The sequence below is a fragment of the Suricata suricatta genome, chromosome 9, assembly GCF_006229205.1.
Source record: "Suricata suricatta isolate VVHF042 chromosome 9, meerkat_22Aug2017_6uvM2_HiC, whole genome shotgun sequence".
NCBI classification, from domain to species: domain Eukaryota; kingdom Metazoa; phylum Chordata; class Mammalia; order Carnivora; family Herpestidae; genus Suricata; species Suricata suricatta.
Genome location: NC_043708.1, coordinates 113,640,763 through 113,664,594, shown reverse-complemented (window position 1 = coordinate 113,664,594; position 23,832 = coordinate 113,640,763). Strand labels below are relative to the sequence as shown.

General features: G+C 38.0%; 1 protein-coding gene across 4 annotated transcripts in view; it reads left to right on the top strand.

Moving 5' to 3' along the window:
- Positions 1 to 20,787, top strand: part of NIPA1 (NIPA magnesium transporter 1) — a 68,387-nt gene extending 47,600 nt beyond the window's left edge. For all 4 annotated transcript variants that reach the window (XM_029951725.1, XM_029951726.1, XM_029951727.1 and 1 more), the window contains 2 exons: positions 15,849 to 16,009; positions 18,644 to 20,787. In XM_029951725.1, the coding sequence (XP_029807585.1) occupies positions 15,849 to 16,009; positions 18,644 to 19,155 (673 nt within the window). In that variant the 3' untranslated portion in view covers positions 19,156 to 20,787. The remainder of the gene's footprint in view (positions 1 to 15,848; positions 16,010 to 18,643) is intronic.
- The last annotated feature ends 3,045 nt before the right edge of the window (positions 20,788 to 23,832 follow it).

Below are 23,832 nucleotides of genomic sequence, written 5' to 3'. Positions count from 1 at the left end.
TACATGAGGGCTACTACTCACTGTGGGGAATCACTGCTCCAGTTTCCTAGAGCCCAACATCACTCTGATTTGTTCTCCTGAAAAAAAAAAATCAGGCAAATAATTTGACCCTGTAGTCATTGCACATTGCCACATTTAATATGCATATATTAAAAAACTTGGCCTAGTTAAGACCTAAGAACTGTTTCTTTGGACTTTGGCAATTATTAAGTCACCTCACCAGAAATGTTCATTTCTCCAAGTCTTCAGGAGATAGACTAGAAATAGAGAAGAGAAATAGAATAGACTATAAATAGAGAGAACCCCAAGATAGATCCACTTTTCTCTATAATGATTCAGTGTATCACAATCATCAGAACATAGTACTTTTAAAAGAAGTTTAGGGGTGCCTGGGTGTCTCAGTCAGTTAAGAATCCGACTTTGGCTCGGGTCGTGATCTCACAGCTCATGAGTTCAAGCCCTGTGTTGGGCTCTGTGCTGACAGCTCAGAGCCTGGAATCTGCTTCAGGTTCTGTGTCTGCCTCTCTCTCTCTCTCTTCCCCTCACCCCCTCAAAATAACCATTTTTAAAAATTATAAAAGAAGTTTAAAAATACTTTTTATTTGGAGATAATTTCCAAATTACAGAAAGGTTACAAGATTAAGAATAATCCAAATGTGGGGTGTGTTTGGGTGGCTGAGTTGGTTGAGCATCTGACTCTTAATCCCAGCTCAGGTCTTAATCTCAGGGTTGTGAGTTCAAGCACTGCCCTGGGCTCCATGCTGGGCTCTACACCCAGCATGGAACCTACTTTAAAAAAAAAAAAGGATCAAAACAGGGGTGGGTTAAATAGGTGCACACTTGTGATGAGCACCAAGTGGAGTCTGTAAGTGTTAAGACACTATATTGTATACCTGAAACTAATACTATAATGTATGTTAAATAACTGGAATTTAAATAAAAACTTTAAAACAAAAGAAAAATCAAAACAACACTCTTATAACCCTCACCTAGACACACATCTTGTTGCTATTTTATCCCATTTGCTCCACGAATTGCTTTCTCTGCATTAAGGTTTCTGAACCTCAATATTGTTGACATTTGAGGCCAGATTATTCTTAGTTGTGAGGTCTACTTTGTGCATTGTAAGGTGCTTATTAGCAGCATCGTGGACTCCACCAATCAGATGCTAGTAGTATCCCCCCAAAAGTATATCCAGACGTTGCAAATGTCCTTGGAGGGAAGCAAATCATCCCTAATTGAGAATCATTATTTTATATGAATGTGATGGTTCTTTGTTTTTTTGTTTCTTTTCTGGGTTTTTTTTTAACTTACTAGAATACATAATATCATGATTCTTCACACTTAAACACATCAATTTGTATTTTCTAACACTACAAATATTCTTTCTTTTTAAATTTATTTATTTTGAGAGAGACAGAGACAGTGTGAGTAGATGAAGGGAAGTAGAGAGGGAGACAGAGAATCCCAAGCAGGCTTTACACTGTCAGCCCAGTGAGAAGAATGTCTTTCAGATATTAAAAGGATAAGTTTCTAAAGTCTGAAGTAATAAAAATGAAAAGTTTAACTTACTATAGTAAAAAAAAAATGGCAAAAGATTTAAGTTAAATATTTCAGTAATTAAAGCTATGATATAAGTAATTTAAAAAAATTTTTGTAATGTTTATTTTTGAGAGAGAGAGACAGTGTGAGCAGGGGAAGGGCAGAGAGGACACTCCCTCCAACAACAGTAGACTTTATATTTTCCCAAGTATATATGAAACATTTTCTGGGATAGACTATCTGTTAGGCCATAAAAATAATCATCAATAAATGTGAAAGTATTGAATTCTTACAAAGTACTTTCTGATTACAATAGAATGAAATCACAAAGCAAAATCACTGAAATAAATGAAATAGAGAATAGAAATATAACGGTGAAAAACAGCAAAACCCAAAGGTTGTTCTTTTAAGACTGAATTTCAGAGAAGACTGAAATTACTAAAATCAAAAACAAAAGAGGGGCTATTGCCACCAACTCTACAGAAATAGAAGAGTTATAAGCAAATAAGATGAACAACAGTATGTCAACAAATTAGATAACTTAGATGAAATGGACATATTCCTAGAAAGACTCAAACTACTGAAAATGTTTTAAGAATAGAACATCTGAATAGACTTACAATAGGCAAAGAGATTGAATTAGTAATATAAAAACTTCCAACAAAGAAAAACTCAGGTACAGTGGTTTCACTTTGAGGTGAAAACTTTCCAGCATTTAGAGGATTAATAAAATTCTTCACAAAGTCTTCCAAAAAATAGAAGAGATGGGAATTCTTCCCAACTCAGTCTGTGAGGTATTATTACCCTGGTAACAAACCAAAGAAATTAGCAGAAAAGAAAACTAAAAATCATTCTCATATTAACGTAGATGGAGAAATCCTCAACAAAATACTAGCCAATTAAATTCAGCACTATATATAAAGGATTATACACCATGACCAAGTGGGATTTATCTCGAGAATGCAAGATAGATTTAGCAGCAGTGTAAATTAGTTAATATACCTCATCAATAGAATAAAGGATAAACATATCTCAATAGAGATAGCAAAATCATCTTATAAAATTAAACACCCCTCCATGATGAAAACAATCAATATGCTAGAAATAAAGGGCAATTTCCTAACTTGGCAAAGGACCTCTGTGAAACGTCTCCAGTTAACTTCATATTTAATGGTTAAAGACTGTATGATTTACCTCTAAGATCAGGAACAAGCCATCTACTTTTGCCATTTATATTCAGCATTGTACTAAAAGTTCCAGCCCTTGTAGCTGGGCAAGCAAATTGAACGAATGAAAATGAATGAAAACATCTGGATTGGAAAGGAGGCTGGCAAACTATCTCTGTTACAAGAGGACATGATCTTATATATGGAAAATCCTAAGGAACTGCTAAGAAGCTATTAGAACCAGTTCAGCAAGTTTGCGCGCTTGCGCGCTCACTCTCTCTCTCTCTCTCTCTCTCTATATATATATATATATATATATATAATCAATATAAAAAATTAATTGTATCTGTATATAGTAGCAGTGTGCAAGCCAAAAATGAAAATTAAGGAAACAATTGAGTTATAAAATAGTACCAAAACAAATAAGATACTTAAGAATACATTTTTATTTTTATTTCAAAAAAATTTTTTTAAATTTTTTAATGTTTTATTTATTTTTGATACAGAGAGAGACAGAGCATGAGAGAGGGAGAGGCAGAGAGAGAAGGAGACACAGAACCAGAAGCAGGCTCCAGGCTCTGAGCTAGCTGTCAGCACAGAGCCTGAGGCGGGGCTCGAACCCATGAACGTGAGATCTGACCTGAGCCGAGGTCGGAGACTTAACCGACTGAGCCACCCAGGCGCCCCTTCAAAAAAATTTTAATGTTTATTTTTTGAGAGAGAGCGCAAGTAGGGGAGGGGCAGAGAGAGAGGGAGACACAGAATTTGAAGCATGCTCCAGGCACTGAGCTATCAGCACAGAGCCCAACGTGGGGCCCAACCCACGGACTGTGAGATCATTACCTGAACGGAAATCAGATGCTTAAATGACTGAGCCACCCAGGTGCCTCTATCCATTTTTCTCTCAGGTCCACTGAGCATCATCATGACCACCACTTTGAACTCCTTATCAGCTAGATTGTTTATCTCCATTTCATTTAATTTTTTTTACGAGGTTTTTCTTATTCCTTTGTTTGGAGCATATTTATATGTCTCCTCATTTTGTTTGGCTTTTTGTGTTTGTTTCTATGAATTAGGTGGTCTTTATTTATTTATTTGTTTATTTGTTTTTAAACATATATATATATATTTTTTTCAAGTTAGTCAACACATAGTAATGGACAATTTGTGCAGAAGTGGGCACAGGCCTTGCTGTCCTGGAGCTTTCATGCAGGGTGTGCCCTAGTGGGGCAGCTTGAGTTGATGTGGCTGATGGTTGGTGGTCCTGGGGAGTTCTGCATCAGGGCCAGCTTAGCAGAATGGCTAGAGCTGAAGTAGATGCATGCTGGGAGTTTCTGGGAGCTTTGTACCTGTGCTGCCTTGGTGAGATGGCTAGAGTTGTAGTGGGAGCAATTCAAGGGAGTCCAGTGTCCACCATACTGGGGCAGTGGTAGTGGGATGGCTGGAGCTTGAGCGGGCATCAGTGTGGGGGCCTCCTTGTGAAGACTGCTAAAGTCCTTATAGGCATCATTTTAGGGGTGTATGGCTGGGGTTGGTGTGGGCTAGAGGTCTGGTACTCACTGAGGTGGCATTCCAGCTCAGGCACCTGGACCCTACTCCAATCTGTGGTTTCAAGGTGGAGGGTCAACATAAACAGTGGAGCTCACAAGCAGTTTCCCTACCACTTGGCAAGTGCTATAGGCTTATTTTACTTCTATTCTAGTTTCCCCTTAAACCATAGTTTTTTTCCTGTGTCCCAGGGCAGGTAAATATGCATGCAAGCCCCCCCGCCCAGTGCTATCCCTCCCCACTATAGTTTGTAACATCACGGATGGAGTTTTCATGTTTACCATGTCTCTGTCTCTCTTGCCAGTTGCTATGTGGTCCCTCTGTCCTTTGTTGTGCAGAAGCTATTCAGTCAACCCTCAGTTCTTCAGAAGGAATTGCTTTATGTGTAGGTGTAGATTTGCCGTGTCCCTGGGAGTATGTGAGTTCAGGGTCTTTCTATGTTACCATCTTGAACCCTCTGAAAACTACAAGATTTTGATAAAAGAAATTGAAGACACCTACAAATGGAAAGATATCCCATGTTCATGGATTGGAATAATTAATATTGTTTAAATGTTTATACTATGCAAAACCATCTATAGATTCAGTGCAATCCTTATTAGAATTTTAATGGCTTTTTTCACAGATACGGAAAAATCATCCTAAAATGTATATAGAACGACAAAGGTCTGCAACAGCCAAAGCAACCTTGAGAATGTAGGAAAACACTGGAGGCATCACACTTCCAGATTGCAAACTAGAATTTAAAGCTAGTAATCACAACAGTATGGTATTAGCATGAAAATAGTAATCACAGCATTGGCCATTCCATAGACCAGTTGAACAGAAATGAGAGCCACAAAATAAGCCCTCACATATATGATCAACTAACATTTGACAAGGGAACCAAGTTGAAGGGAAAAGGATAGTTTCTTCCATTAATGGTGTTCAGAAAACAGGATAACCACATGCAGAAGTGTGAAATTGGGGGCACCTGGGTGGCTCAGTCGGCTAAAGCATCCGACTTCAGCTCAGGTCAGATCTCACCTTCATGGGTTCGAGCCCCGCGTCAGGCTCTGTGCTGACAGCTAGCTCAGAGCCTGGAGCCTGCTTCTGGTTCTGTGTCTCCCTCTCTCTCTCTGCCCCTCCCCCTCTCATGCTCTGTCTCTCTTTGTATCAAAAATAAATAAAATATTTTTAAAAAGTGTGAAATTGGACGACTATCTTACATCACTCACAAAATTTAATTTGAAACATATTCAGGACTTAAACATAAGGCCTGAAACCATAAAATTTCTATAAGTAAACATAGGGGGAAATCTTAGCAATGATTTTTGGGATACAAACCAAAAACACAACAAGAGCAAAGATTAATAAGTAGAACTACATGAAACTAAAAAGCTTCTGCACAGCAAAAGAAACAACAAAATGAAAAGGCAGCCAAGAGAACGGGAGAATATATTTGCAAATCCTATATCTAAAAGGGGTTAATATCCAAAATGTATAAAGAACTCATATAATTCAATAACAAACACAAACACTGTGATTTTAAAATTGGCAGATACTCTTTCCTGCTTTGTCAAAAATTAATTGGCCGTACATTTGTGGGCCCAGTTCTGGGCTCTATTCTATTTCATTGGTCTATGTGTCTGTTTTTGTGACAATACCATATTGTCTTGATGATGACAGCTTTGTAGGGGAGGCAAAAGTCTGGAATTGTGATGCCTCCTATTTTGGTTTTCTTCTTCAATATTACTTTGGTTATTCGGGGTCTTTTGTGGTTCCCTACAAATTTGAGGATAGCTTGTTCTAGCTTTGAGAAGAATGGTGCAATTTTGATGGGAATTGCATTGAATGTGTAGATTGCTTTGGGTAGTAATGACATTTTCACAATGTTTATTCTTCTGATCCATGAACAGGGAATGATTTTCCATTTCTTGGCATCTTCAATATCTTTCACATAAGTTTTCTATAGTTTTCATCATATAGGTCTTTTACATCCTTGGGTAGGTGTACTCCTAGGTATTTGATGGTTTTTCGTGCAATCGTGAATGGGATCAGTTTCTTGATTTCTCTTTCCGCTGCTTCATTATTGTTGTATAGGAATGCAACTGATTTCTGTACATTTATTTTGGACCTGCAACTTTACTGAATTCATTTGTCAGTTCTAGAAGGCTTCTGGTGGAGTCTGCCGGGTTTTCCATGTAGAGTATCATGATATCAGCGAAAAAGTGAAAGTTTGACTTCTTCCGTGCCAATTCTGATGCCTTTTATTTCCTTTTGTTGTCAAAACCACACTGAGATACCACCTCACGCCAGTCAGAGTGGCTAAAATGAACAAATCAAGAGAATATAAATGCTGGTGAGAGTGTGGAGAGATGGGCACCCTCCTACACTGTTGGTGGGAATGTAAACTGGTTCAGCTGCTCTGGAAAACAATGTGGAGGTTCCTCAAAAAGCTATCAATAGAACTCCCCTATGACCCAGCAATAGCACTGCTAGGGATCTATCCAAGGGATACAGAACTGCTGACACATGGGGGCACATGTACCCCAATGTTCATCCAGCACTTGTCAACAATAGCCAAATCATGGAAAGAACCTAAATGTCCATCACCCGATGAATGGATCAAGAAGATGTGGTATATATATACAATGGAGTATTACATGGCAATGAGAAAGAATGAAATATGGCCATTTGTAGCAAAGTGGATGGACCTCGAGGGTGTCATGCTAAGTGAAATAAGTCAGGCAGAGAAAGATAGATACCATATGTTTGCACTCATAGGTCTAAGAGGAGAAACCTAACAGAGGACCATAGGGAGAGGAAGAGGGATAGAGAGCTGGGGAGAGTGAGGGACACAAATAATGAGAGACTATTGAATACTGAAAATGAACCATGGACTGACGGGGAAGGGGGAAGGAGGGAAGAGGGTGATGGTCATGGTGGGGGGCACTTGTGGGGAGAAGCACTGGGTGTTATATGGAAACCAATTGAAAATAAACTATTAAAAAAAAAGATGTTGTTTATATATGCAATGGAATATTACCTGGCAATGAGAAAGAATGAACTCTGGCCATTTGTAGCAACGTGGATGGAACTCAAGGGTATCGTGCTAAGCAAAATAAGTCAGGCAGAGAAGGACAGATACCATATGTTGTCACTCATAGGTCTAACAGGAGAAACTTAACAGAGGACCATGGGGATGAGAAAGGGGGAAAAAGAGTAAGGGAGAGGGAGGGAGCCAAATCATGAGAGACTCTTGAATACTGAAAACAAACTGAGGGCTGAAGGGGGAGGGGGAAAGAGAAGGGGGGTGATGGTCTTGGAGAGGGGCACTTGTGGGGAAGAGCACTGGGTGTTATATGGAAACTAAGTTGACAATAAACTATTTTTTTAAGGATATTAAAAAGTGTTGGCTAGAACTTGTAATGAATGGAAACCTTTTACAATGCTGATGGGAATGCAAACTGTTGCAGCTACTTAGGAAAACTGCCTGGCAGTTCCTCAAACAGTTAAACATAGAATGACCATCTGCTCTAGCAAATACACCCCTAGATAAATACCCAAGAGAAATGAAAATATAGGTCTTTAGGAATATTTGTATACAAATGTCCATAGTAGAATTATTCATTACAGAGCAAAAGTGGAACCAACTCAGAAGTCCATCAAGTGGCAAAGGATATATAATAGGGGTGCCTGGGTGGCCCAGTTGGTTAAGCATCCAACTTCAGCTCAGGTCATGATCTAGCCGTGAGTTCAAGCCCCACATCAGACTCTGTGCTGACAGGTCAGAGCCTACAGCCTGTTTCGGAGCCTGTGTCTCCCTCTTACTTTGCCCCTTCCCTGCTCTCGTGCTCACTCACTCTCGCTCTCTCTCTCTCTGTCTCAAAAATAAATATTAAAAAATTTTAAAGGATATATAATAGATGGTGTGCTCATACAATGGAATATTATTATAAAATAAATGAATTTATATATTTTATAACATAGATGAACCTTGAAAGCTTTATTGTAGATGAAATAAGCCATTTATGCATGATGTGATTCCATTTATATGAAATGTTCTGAATTGGGAAATGTATATAGACAAAAAATTTGTGGTTGCTTAGGGGTAGATGCATGGGGGAGCATGGTGAGTGATGGCTAAGGGGTCCTAATGAGTTGCTTTTAGCACACTAAAATCTGTTCTAAAATTGATTATAGTGATAAGATGTGTAATTCTATTTCATACAGTTTAAATATACACTTTAAATGGGTCAGTTTTACATTATGTTAATTGTATCTCAGTAAAACTGTAAAAAAGAAAGAAAAAGTATCTATTCAATTTAAACTAATATAGACTTTCAGAAGGCATAATGGCATGTTTTCACTCATAGTGTAACAGGAGAAACATAGCAGAGGACCATGGGGGAGGGGAAGGAGGAAAATAGTTGGCGAGAGGGAAGGAGGTAAACCATGATAGACTCCTGAATACTGAGAACAAATGGAGGGCTGGTAGGGGAGGGGGAGAAGGGAAGGGAGTTAATGGGCATGGAGGAGGCCACTTGTCGGGATGAGCCCTGGTTGTTACACAGAAGCCACTTGGCAATAAACTATGAAAGAAAAAGAAGGAAAAAAAAGAAGGCATAATGGCAGTGGATATCCAGTCATCCAAGTGTTTTTGATCTTTAAGCAAGAGTCCAGTTTTAGGGAACTTAATCTTAGAAAATGATTAGGGGAAATACATGCTATATGTATAAATGCTGACATAAATGTCAAGTGATATTGAATATTCAAAGAAAATTTCAGTTTTATAACATATTTAAATAGTTTTTTAAATGAAAGAGAGCCACATTTGTTGTGTTTTATGTCCCAGAAACTGTCCTAAGTGTTTTCACAAGTAAATTTCCTAGAGAAGCAGGGGCAACAAACAGCACAATGGAGCCCATTGTGTGTTCAAGGGAAAATATGTGGATCTGGATAGAAGTGAGGAGAAAGGTAGAATGTAAAGAGGTGTTTGATAGCATGGAGAGATTTTTGTTGTTTTAAAATTTTTAAATTACATTTCATGTTGTAACATTGTTTATAATAAAATTGGGGCAAATTAAACAAAAATAGTGTTTTAGTATTTGGTACTCATTCAGTACGATACAAGATACTGTAAAAGAGGAAAGATAGAAATCATTTAAAAAAAATTAAACTTCACTTTCTTTTAGCAACCTCCTAGTAATATATCCACTAAGTGTTTATTAATGCTATCATTTTAAAAGTGTTTGTAGCTACCACTGTTTTAGAAATGCAGCATTAATTTCTTCCAACATTTGTTTTAGAAAATACTATTTTAATCATATAGATATATAGATTCATTTCTTGCACCAAGTAAATAGGTAAGTAGGGGCTCCTGGGTGGCTTAGTAGGTTAAGCATCCAACTAGATTTCAGCTCAGGTCATGATCTTGCAGTGTGGTGAGTGCAAGCCCCACATCAGGCCCTGTGCTGGCGCATGGAGCCTGCTTGGGATTCTCTATCTCCCTCTCTCTCTGCTCCTCTCCCACTCATGCTGTCTCTGTCTCTCTCAAAGTAAACTTAAAAGAAGATTTTTTAATGTTTTATTTATTTTTGAGAGAGAGAGAGACAGCATGAGCAGGGGAAGGTTAGAGAGACAGAGGGAAACACAGAATCTGAAGACAGACTCCAGGCCCTGAGCTAGCTATCAGCACAGAGCCCAACGCGGGGCTCAAACCCACAAACTGTGAGATCATGACCTGAGCTGAGCCACCTAGTCACCCCCAAAAACGATTTTTTTAAATAGGTAAGTAACAAGAAAACATACTCTGAAAAGATTGTTGTTTATATCACTCAATTATAATATATTTATATGCATTCTTAAGAAAAAAAAATAAACTGTCACAAGTTGCTCTCTTAAAAAGTTAATTTGATTTTATTTTAATAATATATGTAGATAGATTATAGTAAATTACAGATAGATATCTATAGTAAATTATAGTAAACTATAGTAAATTATAGATAGAATTATATAGATTATAGTAAATATAATAAATAATAAAATATCTAGTCAATCTAGTAAATGCCTGAGTTTTCCTAAACCCAAATTCCTAATTCCACAGCATTTTTGTATGTGTGTATATGATTCTTCACATGGTATACGTTTCCTTCTCATAACCTAAATTTTCTCTGAATTTTCTCCCTCATGGGAGCACGAGCACTCTCCTGCCCTCTGAACACTTAAAAAATTTATTTTTATTGTGGCAGAATAGACATAAAATTTACCATCTTGCCCATTTTTAAGCATAATGTTCAGTGCTACCAAATAACATTATAATAATAACATTATAATATTGTGCAATCATCAGCACCATCCATCTCCATGGTTCTTCTTATCTTGTAAAACTGAAAATTCTATACCCATTAAACACTAGCTCCCCATTGCCCCCTCCTGAGACCCTGGCAACCACCATTTTACTTTTGGTCTCTATGAGTTTGACTACTCAGGTACCTCTTATAAGTGGAAGCATACAATATTTTTCTTTTGTGACTGGCTGATTTCACTTAGCATAAGCTCTTCCAGGTTCATCCAAGTTGTAGCATGTGTCAGGATTTCTTTCCTTGTTTAATGTTGACAGTATTTTGCTGTATGTATAGACCACATTTTGCCTGTCCTTTCATCTATCAGTAGACACTTGGTTGCTTCCATGTTTTAGCTATTGTGAATAGCACATTTTGTTTGTTTCTTATTACTATGTCTATTGAGATAATTTATTGATTTTCTTGGCATTAAGTTTTTTACCTCCTTTTTCTCTTGCCTTTTCTTTATCACACTGCTCCCCACTCCACCTTCCCACCCCCACCCAATTCCTCAACCCTCACTAGTAGGGACACTGCTCCTCTGTGTTGTGGCCCTGATGCCAGCATGTAACTTGTAGCTACATCTCAGGCCAGCTCTCCAGGTAGCTGTGCCATCAGTTCCACTGACTATTTAACCATTTAACTTAGGGAGTGGCAGATTTTTTTCTCACGAGGGCTAGATGGCAAATATTTTATGCATTGTGGTCTATGTGGGCTCTATTGCAACTGTTCAACTCTAGTGTTGTAGTGGAAAGTAGACACAGACCAGACTAAACACGTGGTCATGGCTGTGATACAGTAAGACATTAATTACAAAAACAGATGGAAGGCTGGGTTGGGCCTATGGGACAGTTTGTTGATTCCTGATTGCCTTTCATTTAATATCAGTTTGGAAGCTAGTAGGCTTTACTGATTGCAGCCCAGGAAGAGCAATAAGAGAAATGTTTTGAATTAAATAGTTGGTGATTTTGTGCTGGAGAGGCCTGTTAGGTCGATGCTTGGCCCCCTTCGGAGCCACCATGCGGTTGTCCATTCCTAGCCACAGAGGAGAGGGCAAGGACTAATTCATAATTAGGAATAGACTCAGAGGTTAGTAGTCGCCCAGATCCTTTCTTTGTGTGTCCTTAAATGGCACAGTACTATATTGCCTATGTTTCTAACTTCTCCAAACTTGATATTTTGACGTCTGCCCTACATGCATGTGCTAGATACACCTAGTTCTGGACAGTCCTATAAGCCCAGATCACCTTGCCTTGGCCTTCTCCCCCATTTATCACCCCTTAAGTGGGGGAGGCATGCTTTTCAAATGCAAAAACCAACTAATCCAGAGCCTAATCTCCACAGAGCCAGCCCTATGAGACAACTAGGGAGAGCCCCATGCCTCAGTCTTGAAATTAATCACATTAGCCAATTCTAAATCTGCTTACCCTTCCTCCCCGTTTCTTCTCACAGAAACCGCAATAGGCCTTTCTTTTCCTCCATCTCATGACCAACCCTGGTGGTTCCCTGTGTGGCTCTGCATAGTGTAGTTAGTGTATAGTGGTTGCTATGACCCCTCATCTTGGAAACTGAGTAATAAACTATTTTGTAGTACTATTTAATTTGTACTTTGGTATTTTACCGTGGACTAAGAGATGAGTTGGCCTTGTGGTCCAAACTCATGGCTGCCTCTCTGTTTTCCTGCATGACAGCCACTTTCCACTGTGGCGTAGCCTTCTCATCATCCCAGGCTTACCTCTTGTTCTGAGACCCTCCCAGCCCTCTGGTTTCCACCTCTGTGTGCAGCCATGAGGAGCCCCTCAATTTAACACCCAGTTGTGTATTCTAACATCATTTGTTGGTTCTTTTTGTGATGTTTATTTCCCCATGTACATTGCCAAGATTTCCAGGCTGTCTAGGGATAAAGAAACAAAGTGATATATGGAAAAAGTTGGAGCTTTGCCTTTATGTGAGTGTCATCACCATGATTTTACCCCTTGTTAGCTTTCTGTGGCCTTGGGTTCAGTACTAATCCTTTCTGAAACTCAGCTTTTTTTTTTTTTTATCTGTAAACAAGGATTAAAAAGGAAATAATCAGGTATATCTGGGTGCATTCCTCATGGATATTCATGTTCCCTGAGTGCCTTTGGCAATAGACAACAATGAAGTGACAATTACTAGTCCCATGGTTACTAAAAGTCTTGGTTTTCCAATTCAAAGTAAATACTGATGATATATAGAGAAATAAGGTATATATATATGTATGTATGTATGTATATGTATGTTTATATATATTATTCACCAAAACCCATAAAATACCTAGGAATAAATCTAACCAAAGAGATGGAAAACTTATGAAAAAAATTGAAGACAAAAAAATGGAAAAATATTCCATGCTCATGGATTGGAAGGACGAATATTGTTAAAATGTTGATACCACCCAAAGCAATCTACATATTCAATGAATTCCTATCTACATAATACCAGTATTCTTCACAGAGCTAGAACAAACAATCCTAAAATTTGTATGGAACCAGAAAATGCCCTGAATAGACAAAGCAATCCTGAAAAAGAAAACCAAAGCTGGAGGCATCACAATTCCAGACTTCAAGATGTACTACAGAGCCATAATCATCAAAACAGTATGGTACTGGCAACAAAAACAGACATTTAGATCAATGGTACAGAATAAAGAACCCAGAAATGGACCCACAAATATGTGGCCAACTATCTTTGACAAAGCAGGAAAGAATATCCAAAGGAAGAAAGACTGTCTCATCAGCAAATGGTGTTGGGAGAACTGGACAGCAACATGCAGAAGAATGAACCTGAACCACTTTCTTACACCATACACAAAAATAAACTCAAAATGAATAAAAGACCTAAAAGTAAGACAGGAAAATCCTCAAGGAGAAAGCAGGCAGCAACCTCTGGCCATAGCAACTTCTTTACTCAACATGTCTCCAGAGGCAAGGGAAACAAAAGCAAAAATGAACTACTGTTGGGACCTCATCAAGATAAAAGTCTTCTGCATGGCAAGGAAACAATCTTTTAGCAAAACTAAAAGGCAACTGACAGAATGGGAGAAGATATTTGCAAATGACATATCAAAGAAAGGGCTAGTATCCAAAATCTCTTTTAAAAAACTTATCAAACTCAACACCCAAAAAACAAATAATCCAGTGAAGAAATAGGCAAAAGACATGATTAGACACTTTTCTTTTTTAAAAATATTTCTTTATATTTGAGAGAGAGTGCATGCACGCGAGTGAGCAGGGGAGGGACAGAGAGAAAGGGAGACACAGAATCTGAAGCAGGCTTCAGGCCCCAAGCCATCAGTGCAGAGCTTGATGCAGGACTCAAATTCATGAGCCACAACCACGAGATCATGACCTTAGCTGAAGTCCAACACTCAAGTGACTGAACCACTTAGGCACCCCTGTGAATAGACATTTTTCTAACAAAGACCTCCAGATAGCTAACAGACACATGGAAAAAATGCTCAACATCACTCATCATCAGAGAAATAGAAATCAAAACCACAATGAGATACCAGTCAGAATGGCTAAAATTAACAACTCAGGCAACAACAGATGCTGGAGAGGATGCAGAGAAAGAGGAACCTTTTTGCATTGCTGGTGGGAATGCAAATTGGTGCAACCACTCTGGAAAACAGTATGGAGGTTCCTCAAAAAATTAAAAATAGAAACACTCTATGATCCAGCCATTGCGCTACTAGGTATTTATCCAAGGGATACAGTTGCACAGTTTCAAAGGGGCACCTGCACCCCAGTGTTTATAGCTGCACTATCAACAAGAGACAAAGAATGGAAAACGCCAAATGTCCATCGATGGATGAATGGATAAGGAAGATTTGTGTACACATACACACACACACACACACACACACACACACACAATGGAGCAATGGAGTATTTCTCAGGAACCAAAAAGAATGAAATTCTACCATTTGCAACAACATCGATGGAACTAGAGGGTATTGTGCTAAGCTAACTTAGAGAAAGGCAAATATCATGGGAATTCGCTCATTTGTGGAATTTAAGTTACAAAACAGATGAAGATAAGGGAAGGGAAGCAAAAATAATATAAAAACAGGGAGGGGGACAAAACATAAGAGACTCTTAAATATAGAGAAATAAAGAGATCGGGCTAAATGGGCAAGGGGCATTAAGAACATTTATTGGGATGAGCACTGGATGTTCTACGTAGGGGATGAATCACTGGATTCTACTCCTAAAATCATTATTGTACTATATGCTAACTAACTTGGATATAAATTTTTAAAAAGGGAAATATATTATCAACATTAAGATTATAGAGATTTTGGGGTGCCTGGCTGGATCAGTCAATAGGTAGAGCATGTGACTCTCGATCTCTGGGTTATGAGTTCAGGTCCCATGTTGGACATGGAGACTATTTAATTAAAAAAAATAAATAAAAATAAAAGCCTTTTAAAAATATTATAGATGTTTTAAGAGGAATAATTTTTGTTTGCATTAGAAAAAGTAATGTGACCATATTTAAAATCTTGGGGTGTTATAGAAGAGAAAAATAACCTATTATGCATACTCCTACCATAATGTAATTACTATTAGCATTTTGGTTTTCTTTTCTTTTTGTGCATTTTCTCAATTTATTTTAACTGATGTGTTTTTATCATGAATGACTTGTAGTTATTTTAACAGTTTTTATATTCTCCTTTCCAACTTAACATAGTTTATTTGATTGTTTGTTTTTAAAAATAAGGAAATGGGGTACCTGGGTGGCTCAGGCAGTTAGGCATCTGATTCTTGGTTTTGGTTCAGGTCATGATCTCACAGTTTGTACACCTGAGTCCTGCATCAGGCTCTGCACTGGCAGTGAGGATTCTCTCTCTCTCCCTTTCCCACTTGTACACATGCTCTCTCTCTCAAAATAAATAAACATAAAAAATAAATAATTAAGAAATATTATTAACCATAAAACTTCATTTTATGAATGATAACTTATTTTTCTATCCTGATATATTTCATATTGATTGAAATAGTATATAGCAGTATAAGTCATTCATTAACTATGTATTGACTGCATGGTATTGGTTTGGAAATCCTTTGTGTTAAATAATTTCAATAAATTCCTAATCTTTTCTACTCTTAAAAACTAAGTTAAAAATGAATATGGCTATCAAAAAATATAGCTCTTCTAAAATAACTATAGTTAGTAGAAACAGGTCAGATAGTATTAAATTTTAATGATTTCTCTCTCTCTCTCTGTTTTTTAAACAAAGGTCCATTTTAGCTTCTTATCTTCTGAAGGAAAAGCTCAACATCTTGGGCAAGTTGGGATGTCTGCTAAGCTGTGCAGGTTCTGTTGTACTGATTATCCACTCCCCGAAATCTGAGAGTGTGACCACTCAGGCTGAGCTGGAAGAGAAGCTGACTAACCCAGGTAACTCCTTTCTAGCAAAGCTACCAAAGAGCTTACCCGTTTCCGGTGTGATCCTTCCAGGTCTGGGCTTAAATTGGCCTACCTATGGGCTGTTTCCACAGATCCTGTGTTTGACTTTGCACATGAATGGCCATTGCTGTGCCCTACACTTTATAGCATCCCCTGCTCTCCTGCTGCCCCAGGAGTAGGAGGAGGTCTGGTGGCTCTGGACCCTGCATCCTTTCTCCCTGGAGTTCAGTACTGCTTCTGGTGTCTTCTGAACCTCTGGGACCTTATGCATGGGTGCCTTTATCACCTGGCCCCCTCCACACAGCCTCATCTCCTCAGGCCTCTCTCTCATGAGCACTCATCTCCCACTTATTATGGCCTTATCATTCCCCTACCTCCTATGACCACCCCCACACGCCTCCTCCCATAGCTTGTCACCTCTTGCCACCTCCCAGTACTCCCACCCTACCTCCTTTCCCGAATTCCTACTGTCTCTGCTCCTTTGTGGCAGGCATGCTGGGGTCTGCACTGGACCATGCGCCCCTCAGGACCACTGGGTGCCTAAGCCTCTACATTTCCCTGCAACGTGAAACTGAGAGCTGAAACCCAATTTGGTTTATCTTTGGATTTCCCATAGAGATCTCTCAATATTTTTTCTACATGTTTTTGACATGACAAATGCTAGAAAAAACAATAGTCTACGTAATTGTACTGGCCTAAAGTATAGATTCTTCTAAATTACTTACGGTAGACCATCTTATATCGGTTACCAACAATTTTAGACAGGTGCCAGCACAAAACTGCATCCATATCAGTATCCCAAATACAGACATCTCTATACCACAAAAAAACTCACCACTCTTTTATAGCTCTTAATTGGCAGTGAATGACATTGCAATGGAAACATCTGTAAAATTTGAAAAGAGATTCATAATGAAATTAGCCAAGACTGTATTTTTCTGTAATTTTTTTTATCCCTAAACACTTAGGTTGTTCTATTTACTTCCTCCTGTAAACACCAAAATATTTCCAAAACTGTGAGAAATGAGAGTACAAAGACATGAAAAAAAATTAGAAAAATGGATATGAATGTTCTGAAGGATTTACTTTATGTAATTTTCAGAAAAACATATCCAAAGTCCTTTTACTTTTGATAAATGTGGATGATACTAGTATATTCAGGTCTTAGCTTTTATTAAAAAAAACATGCCTAATTTGAATACTATCATCATAATTTGGTTTGAAAATATGGTAGCAAAAAGATTTTTTTTATTATTATTTATTTATTTATTTATTTTGAGAGAGAGAGAGAGCCATGTGCTCAAGCAGGGGAGAGGCAGAGAGAGAGGGAGAGAGAGAATCCCAGGCAGGGGCTACACTGTCAGCACAGAGCCCAATGTGGGGCTCGATCTCACTATTGTGAGATGATGATCTGAGCTGAAATCAAGAGTCGGACACTTAGCTGACTGAGCCACCCAGGCGCCCCAAAAAGATTTTTCTTTTTAACATGAATAATGTGCTTTAACCTGGAATATACAATGACATTATTCTAGTCATTTATAAATTAAGAGGTTTCTAAGGTTTTTAAGTGTTTATTTATTTCCCAAGAGAGAGAGTACGTGCTCACATATGCAGGACAAAGAGGGAATCCCAAGCAGGCTTCATGCTGTCAGTGCAGAACCCAACACAGAGCTTGATCTCACGAATTGTGAGATCATGACCTGAGCTGAAATTAGGAGTTGAATGCTTACCCAACTGAGTCACCTAGACACTGCAAGAGGTTTCTAAGTTAAAAAAAGTTTTTTCTAAAGGTTAAAAAAGCATTTGAATTTTTTTTATCAAATAATTGTCTCAGATGAAATTTTAAGGTCATTTTCCTGAATCTTCCCCCAGAACAGGGCTCCATAGTTCTTTTTTCTTACCTTTGAGGAAGAGGGAACTCCCCCAGCCTGCCTGGTACATGTCCAGGCTGTTCCTAGTCCTGTCAGGCCCAGCTTCTAGCACTTCCTTTATAATCTCAGATTGAATTAGAAATTACAACCTCCTTTTGAACCTGTAATTTCAAAGCTGATTTTCAATATGATGCCTTAATTGCAATATAAAGGAAAAATAGCAAGATGGACCATTATAATAAAATACAATGCTCAGGTACAACTATAGAAGACATACTAAAGCCAGCAGACCTCATGCCATGTGGAGCTGCTGAGAGCCTGGGAGCTGTAAATACTCATGTGGGGTGTTGTGCTATTAACGCAAAATTCATGGGATATTGCTGTCAGCAATGGGTTGAAGTCCTGAAAAATTCAGTGCATATTAAATATATGCAAAAATTACCTTGTTTTATATATAACTGGGTTCTAGGCTCTGATAATTATCACCATATTTTTCACTTACAAGTCCAAGGAGACATTCATAAGTTGCAAACAAAATGAGATTTTTGATGGTGTGGTACTGTCTCCACATCTAAGAGCTGCTGGCCTTGGCCCACTGTATGCAGCCCTTGATCACTGAAGCAGCCACAGCCAACCCCACAGCTTTCTCACATGTTCCTGAAGATCCCTCCCACTCTGGCCACACACACAGGACCACATTCTGCCTAGGGTGTGTTGAATTGACCTTTAAGTAAGAAAATCATCTGTTTTCCAGTGTTTGTGGGCTATTTGTGTATCGTGCTCCTTATGCTGCTACTGCTCATCTTTTGGATTGCACCAGCCCATGGGCCTACTAACATCATGGTCTACATCAGTATCTGCTCTTTGCTGGGGAGTTTCACCGTGCCTTCCACCAAGGGCATCGGGCTGGCAGCCCAAGACATCTTCCACAACAACCCATCCAGTCAAAGGGCCCTCTGCCTGTGCCTGGTGCTCCTGGCCGTGCTTGGCTGCAGCATCATCGTCCAGTTCAGGTACATCAACAAGGCACTTGAGTGCTTCGACTCCTCTGTGTTTGGGGCCATCTATTACGTCGTGTTCACCACTCTCGTCCTGTTAGCCTCGGCCATCCTCTTTCGGGAATGGAGCAATGTGGGCCTGGTGGACTTCTTGGGTATGGCCTGTGGGTTTACCACCGTCTCTGTTGGGATTGTCCTTATACAGGTGTTCAAAGAGTTCAATTTCAACCTTGGGGAGATGAACAAATCTAATATGAAAACAGACTAGGATGCAACAGGGGTTTGGGTGGCTCCAGGAATAGGAATGGATGTGGTTTCTGGTCCTAATATGATGTGAAGTAAAAGAGACCCTAACCCTAATCACTGGTATTAAAGTTGCTTGCATAATAATGGGTGGTCTGGTGGACAGTCGGGAGCATTGCTCAGCATCTGAGTGGGGGCCCAGCCCTCTGCAGTCTAAAGTTGCTAAATGGTTGTCTGGGCTTCATCTCTCTCTGATGAGAAGAACCTCATGTTCATTGTTCAATCTCATTACCTGGAAGCTTTCATGAATACTATTTCCTTTAAAAATATTTTAACATTATTTAACAGAAAATAAAGATGGGCTTTTTCTGGTTAGTCTTTGCAGGGGAGCAGATATTGTTACTTAGAAGATTACTTTGGAAATGGGAGAAATTGTTGTCTTGTAGTCTGACTATACAGTAAATGTATCTGTAGTTGTGTTATTTTGCATTAAGCATGTATAACATTCAGGTACCTCATTCAAATAAGTATATACATTTAATTGTTTTTAATCCTCTAATGAGCTGACTCTCCCACCTCCTACTCCAAGATGTTTTAATTGAAAATAGAGAGAGAATGAGTGGACATGATGTAGAGTTCCATTTATAGGATGACTTTCAATAGCTCAAATCAATTTCAGTGCCTTTATCACTTGAACTCTTCACTTAATTTGACTATGACTATGTGTATGTTCTCTTAGAATAACTCTGATTATACTTTAATATTTTACTATTCAAAATATTAATGTATAGAGCAGTTAGAAGTAACAGTATATTCATTTGTTGGAAGAAAGTCATGGCGAAAGACATGAAGAGCAAACTGACCCTTTTAGCATGTAGTTATTATTCAGTTACAGACAATTAACTTAAGTAGCATAAGGCATTTTATTTGTATTCAATCTATGTAACTGGGACCCAGTATCAAATATATCCACATTCTCTTTCAGTGACTGTTGTGGCCATTTTAAAGAAATAAATTATTTAATTTGATAACAAGGTTGTTAGATGAAAGAGTAACTATTCAATAGCAAATATATCAAGTTCCGTATAATATAGGAACAGATTAAAGGACACAGTTAAGCTCAAGCAAGTTTCTGAAAATTGAAACTTACATAGTAAGTTTTCAAAAGAATTTCTAGCAAAAATGAAAACAATTAATTTAACCATCTCCCTGTTGTTTGAGATGGCAGAGCACCATACAATTCTTCACCCAACCTCTCATTAAGCTTCTGAAATGCAAAATAGCCACTACTTATACCAATATTTGGATCAAAAGGATCATTTGCTTATAGTAAGCTCCTATGTATATTAAATGGGAGCAAAGCACAAAGTGATGCAAATTATTTCACCAGATATCATGTACTTCATGTGCAATGTTTCATCTAAATAGGAAACTGTGCCAAGTTGGAAAATGGGATTGGGTAAGGCAGAATTAGTGAACTAGAATACTACATTTAATAATACCCAATTAAAGTTACTCACTAAGGGAAAAATATTTTTTTCAGGCAAAAAGGACATTTCTGAAGACTAAAGAAATTGTACCCTGAAGTATTGAACAAAGAGGCTAAATAAAATGAAGATAGTTTAACAGTGAAGAACGCCTTTATGAATTAAAAGTACATATGACGATCATGAGTTGTCATTGATTAGTGAACTAAGAGCAGCAACAAATTTGTTTAAAAAATTTTAATCGTATATTAACTGATAGTTAATACTCAAAAAGTCTCTTACTTTTTTTTACCAGTTCTTTCTAAAATTTGTGTTGTTTTTTTTTTACTATCAAGTATTTTTAGGAATGCAGGCCTTAATTTATTGAACTGAACTTTCTGAAAATATCATGTAGCAGTATCAGTATGCATTTAGAAAAAAGAAATAGTTTCCTACATACAGAGTTTGGGATATTAAAAGAATAACATGTAGTAAGCAAAAGTATACTGAGAAAGTTCATGTGTCTTATGGAAATTATCTTGTTTATTTTGTTACAGCTTACAGTTGAAGCTTCGTTTAATCTATTAGTGGTCCTCGTTATATTTTAGTCCACAGTTATACCCTGGATACTCAGAGGTGGTATTTTCTGGATGATCATCCCTGTGATTTTTTTTTTAGAATAAAACAAAATGTGAAAGTAGTAATAGCTGGTCTCCTCTTCAGGATGACTTGTTTTGGAACAGTTGGACTCTCCCAAGATTTGCAGATTATTTTTTTAGGAAGCACAGCTTTCCTTCCAGTGGAACAAAGTTCTTATGATTGTATTTCAAGTGTGTGACTCTAGCCTCAAATTGACATGACCAGTAGTCTAAATAGCCCAATTTTCAAGTTTGACATAAAACATATAACTTCTGATTTAATAGTTTTTTTCCCTACAAATTCATGTTTTCATAATTCATTTGGAATTGCAAAGAAAAATCCTCAAAGGAGAGTTTGGGAGGGACTAGAATGCGGATGGGTCTCATTGGTCTCTCCAAAAGCAAATACATATGAAACATTTTCATGATTATACTCTTCCTTGGGGTTTATCTCTGATAAAACTAAGAAAAAAAATACCTACCGTTTTCTAGCCTCCTCTAAAGTCTTATGTTTCTGATCACAATTTGCAGTTTTACTCTGGATAAATACTTAAATAAGCCATTTCTCTCCTCTACTACTTGGACAATTCTTTGTTTTCTGAAACTTTGCACTTAAAAAGATTGCTTTCTGTTTTGCTCATTGATCAAGTTTAGGGCCTCTTAAGGATTCAGAGATCACCCTGGGCATTTTGCTCTTCTAGAGGACTATTCCGTCTCTGTAGAGAAGGTCCTCGAGAGGAAAGGCAGTCTGCTTCTTGCTACACATGGAGCAAGAACTGCTTATAACTCATTCTTCAGTGAGATGTAACCATAGTATTTTCATATTAGAATGTTAGTGAATACACTTTGCTGCTCTTGGTTCAGCAATAAGAAATAGTCTTTGATTCTTACTTTTCAAGTCAGTTTGTTATACTCAATATTATTTCCAGAATTTCATTTTAGTTGTAGTAGGTTGGTCTTTGTTCTTTTACTTTAGGTTTCATGTCTGTTAAAAGAGAACACTATTAACGTGTACAGTCACCCCTCATCTTCCTTCTTCCCTGACAGCTTCACTCTTTGTAAATACTGTGCTCACTTCTAGAAGCTAGTTCCTAGACATTTGTAAAGCAGTGAGATGCAGTGTCTCCCAGGTATAGACACTTTTGTCCATGGAGACCAAAGGTATTGATGATGGCCTAGTTCTTGTGGGGAGATGATACCTCTCTTTTCCAAGCTGCTCAACTAATGCAGAATAGTAGAGAAAGTGCTCCAATTGTCTTCAGAGCCATGGCCATTGCTCTTTTTTGATGCCTACTTGATCCCGATGTAGGCCTCCTATGACTGAATAGGAAACTGGAAAGAGAAAAATGCTTCAATTTAGATCTGTTCATGACTGTCTGATTGGTTCCAATGGTCTGAAGGAGTTATCCTTCTCACTGTGTTTGAAACCAAGGAAGTAGTTCACCCATCAAGCAGGATTAGATGGAATCTTGGTGTTCCGCCTTCTCAGGGACCAAAAATGTAACATTAACAACTTAGTATTAACCTTCCCAAGGACATGTCCATGTTAGTTTTTCATTTGTTTTACTCATAGTCATAGCTAGAAGCCTGTTAACTTGAGTTGGAAAGAGAAAAGTTCAAGTTGCACACCAGTCACACCATAAAACAGTTTATCATATAAAATACCTCAATTTTCTGTATTTCTCACCTCCACCTCACAGTTGTACTGGTGATGAATTTTAAGGGTCTGTCCTTTAGTTTATTTTATCTTTCACATCTGGCCAGATTCTTATACCTCCATCATATACTTGAAAAGATAAAGAATTATAAGAATGAGAACGAGAATTTGGCCCAGTATCAGTACTTGTTTATTTTCATACACCTTTCTCACATGCTATTAAATGCAACATAATTATATTTTTAAAAAATGTAACTTTATGTTACACCAAAAAAATTGTTGTGTAGTAAAAAGTTGATACTCAGTAGAACAATGATCATGTAAATAAATCTATTTCAAATGTACCCAATGTGATAAAAAGCATTGTCTAGGACCCAGAGCATGAGCCAGGGAGAAAGATTTATTTGTTCTTTTCTCTATTTTTCCTTGAATTGTGCAACTATAGGTGAGTCACTTAACCTTTCTGTGCCTCAGTTTCTCTACCTCTAAAGGGGTGAGATGGTTCTCCAAATCACCTGTTTTAGAGCGCTCACACTCTTAAGCGTGTACTGGTAGACTCAGATGAGTGTTATGTGCAGGATTGTTCTGGAGTGATGCAGTGGAAATTCAGCTTGCCCTGGGCAGCCTGTCTGCTCAGGACTGTGCTTTAGACACAGAGCTTCAAGCACTGAGTAAGCAAAGGAAGTGCTGGGTGTAAAGTTTGCACGATTCCATGAAGCTTTATTTTTTTTTAAGTAAGGGTTTTATATATTGTATTATAAAATATGAAAGTTAAACAGGGACTTTAAAAAGCTGCACTGAAGGATCACATTCTGATGGTGTGATAATATTTTCTGACATTCTGCATAGGTTTATGTTCTACAGAAGATTCAATGACTGTGAACCAGATTGATTCTATTGTGTTAAATTTGTAAAGAATGATGCAAACTTCCTGATTCCAA